This window comes from Alligator sinensis, unplaced genomic scaffold, assembly GCF_000455745.1.
Source record: "Alligator sinensis unplaced genomic scaffold, ASM45574v1 scaffold107_1, whole genome shotgun sequence".
NCBI lineage: Eukaryota > Metazoa > Chordata > Crocodylia > Alligatoridae > Alligator > Alligator sinensis.
The window spans coordinates 390,686-393,230 of NW_005843041.1; the positions used below are offsets into that span (position 1 = coordinate 390,686).

Consider the following 2,545-nt stretch of genomic DNA (forward strand, 5'->3'; position numbering starts at 1 on the left):
GACACCTGAAGGTCACCGGGAGAGAGAGGGAAGACGAGAGCGTGCACGCACGTGCATGTATGTTTGCACGTGTGTGCACGTGCACCTGTATGTGTTTGTGTGCCGAGGTGTGGGGCAGCCCAGGTACGTGTGCACGTTTCTGGCTGTCGGTGCATGTCTGGTCTGCACGTATGATTGTGTGCATCTGCACGTGTGTGTGCGGGAGGGTGTGTAAGCAGCTGGGGGCACGTGCATGGGTGCATCTGCATGGGTACATGTGTGAGTCTGCGTGGGTGCTTGTACGTGTGTCTGCATGTGTGTGCATGCACATGGGTGTGCATCTGCATGTGTATGTGGACGCACATGTGCAGATGTGCGTGCCTGGGTGGAGCATCTGAAACGGGCGTGCTCTGCATGGGTGCTTATGTGGATGTAGGCAGCTGTCTGCATGTGTGTGCGCCCACACATGTGCATTTGCACCGATATGTGGGTGTGTGTCCCTGGTTGTGGGCATTTGAAACAGGCACACTGCTGCTGTGTGTACTCACGTGAGTGTGCACTTGTGAGCGTGCGTGTATATGTGTGTGTATCCAGTGAGTAGAGCTGCCCGGCCTGGCCCTGCCCCCCAAACGTGGCCCGGGAGGGGGTGTCTGGGCTGTACCGGGGTCCTGATCCCAGCCTGGGGGGTCTGGGCTGCACGAGGCCCCTGATTCTGGGCTGTGCTGGGGCCCCAATCCTGGGCTGGGGGCAGTGGGCTGTGCAGGACCCTGATCCTGGGCTGTGTTGGGGGGGGTCTCGGGGGCCTGAGCTGGCTGCACTAGGGCCCCAGTTCTGGGCTGGGCCTGGCAGGGGTCGCAGTCCTGGCTCGGGCAGGGGAGGGGGTGGGCTGCGCTGGGGCCCCAATCCTGGGCTGTGGAGGCAGTGTCTGGGGGAGATCTGGGCCTGGCAGGGGTCTCAGTCCGGGCTCGAGGGGTGGTCTGGGCTGTGCGGGGACCCTGATGCCGGGCCGGAGGACTAGTAGGGTCCCAATCCTGGCTGGGATGATCTGGGCTGCAGTGAGGCCCTGATCCTGGCCTGAGGGCATCTGGGCTGGGCCACACCAGGGCCCCGACCCCCAGCGCCCCAGGTCAACCGCCCTCCCCTGGTCTCTCCCTGCAGGGCCCCAGGGGGCCGGACGGGGACCATGGCCCGGCTGCCGCTGCCCCTGCCCCTGCCCCTGCTGCTGCTGCTGGGGGCGCCGGCGGGGGCCAGGGCGCAGCACTGCCCCGGGCGCTGCATCTGCCAGCACGTGGCACCCACGCTGACCATGCTGTGCGCCAAGACGGGGCTGCTGTTCGTGCCGCCCGCCATCGACCGGCGCACGGTGGAGCTGCGGCTGACGGACAACTTCATCACGGTGCTGCGGCGCAAGGACTTCGCCAACATGACCAGCCTGGTGCACCTTACCCTGTCCCGCAACACCATCAGCCAGATCCTGCCGCACGCCTTCGCCGACCTCCGCGCCCTGCGCGCCTTGCACATGAACAGCAACCGCCTGGCGGCCGTGCGCCGCGACCACTTCAGGGGCCTGGCCAACCTGCGCCACCTCATCCTGGGCAACAACCAGATCCGCCGCATCGAGCCGGGTGCCTTCGACGACTTCCTGGGCACCGTGGAGGACCTGGACCTGTCCTACAACAACCTGGACACGCTGCCCTGGGCGGCGGTAGGGCAGATGACCAGCCTCAACACGCTGACGCTGGACCACAACCTCATCGAGCACATCGCCGAGGGCACCTTCGCCCAGCTCCACAAGCTGGTGCGGCTGGACATGACGTCCAACCGGCTGCAGAAGCTGCCCCCCGACAGCCTCTTCCTCCGGGCCCAGGTCCAAGCCGATGCCCGGGGGGCGGCTCACCCGGGCACGCTGACCGTCAGCTTCGGGGGCAACCCGCTGCATTGCAACTGCGAGCTGCTGTGGCTGCGGCGCCTGACGCGGGAGGACGACCTGGAGACGTGCGCGTCCCCCGAGCACCTCATGGACAAGTATTTCTGGAGCATCCCCGAGGAGGAGTTCATGTGCGAGGCGCCGCTCATCACGCGCCAGTACGCCAGCCGGGCCTTCATCGTGGAGGGCCAAGGCGTGTCGCTCAAGTGTAAGGCCGTGGGCGACCCGGAGCCCTCCATCCACTGGATCGGGCCCGATGGGAAGCTGGTGCACAACAGCTCTCGCGCCACCGTGTACGACAACGGGACCCTGGACGTCCACATCACCACGCTCAAGGACGACGGGGCCTTCACCTGCATCGCCTCCAACGCGGCCGGCGAGGCCACGGCCGCCGTGGAGGTGGCCATTGTGCCCCTGCCCCTGCTGGTGAACCACACGGGGCAGGGCCGGGAGCCCGACCCCGGCTCCTCTGACATCACCACCTCGGCCAAGTCGGGCGCCAACGAGAGCAAGGTGCCGGCCGACCGGCGCATCGTGGCGGCCGAGCTGACGTCCAGCTCCGCCCTCATCCGCTGGCCCTCGGAGCGCCACATCCCCGGGATCCGCATGTACCAGATCCAGTACAACAGCTCCCTCGAC

The 2,545-nt window shown here is 66.8% G+C and overlaps 1 protein-coding gene across 1 annotated transcript in view; it reads left to right on the plus strand.

The window, feature by feature from the left end:
- Nucleotides 1-393: 393 nt before the first annotated feature.
- Nucleotides 394-2,545, plus strand: part of LRFN1 (leucine rich repeat and fibronectin type III domain containing 1) — a 9,159-nt gene continuing 7,007 nt past the window's right edge. Inside the window, 2 exon segments of the mRNA XM_025193398.1 lie at nucleotides 394-411; nucleotides 1,001-2,545. The exon segment at nucleotides 1,001-2,545 is cut by the window's right edge and continues 1 nt beyond it. Coding sequence (XP_025049183.1) covers nucleotides 394-411; nucleotides 1,001-2,545 — 1,563 coding nt within the window.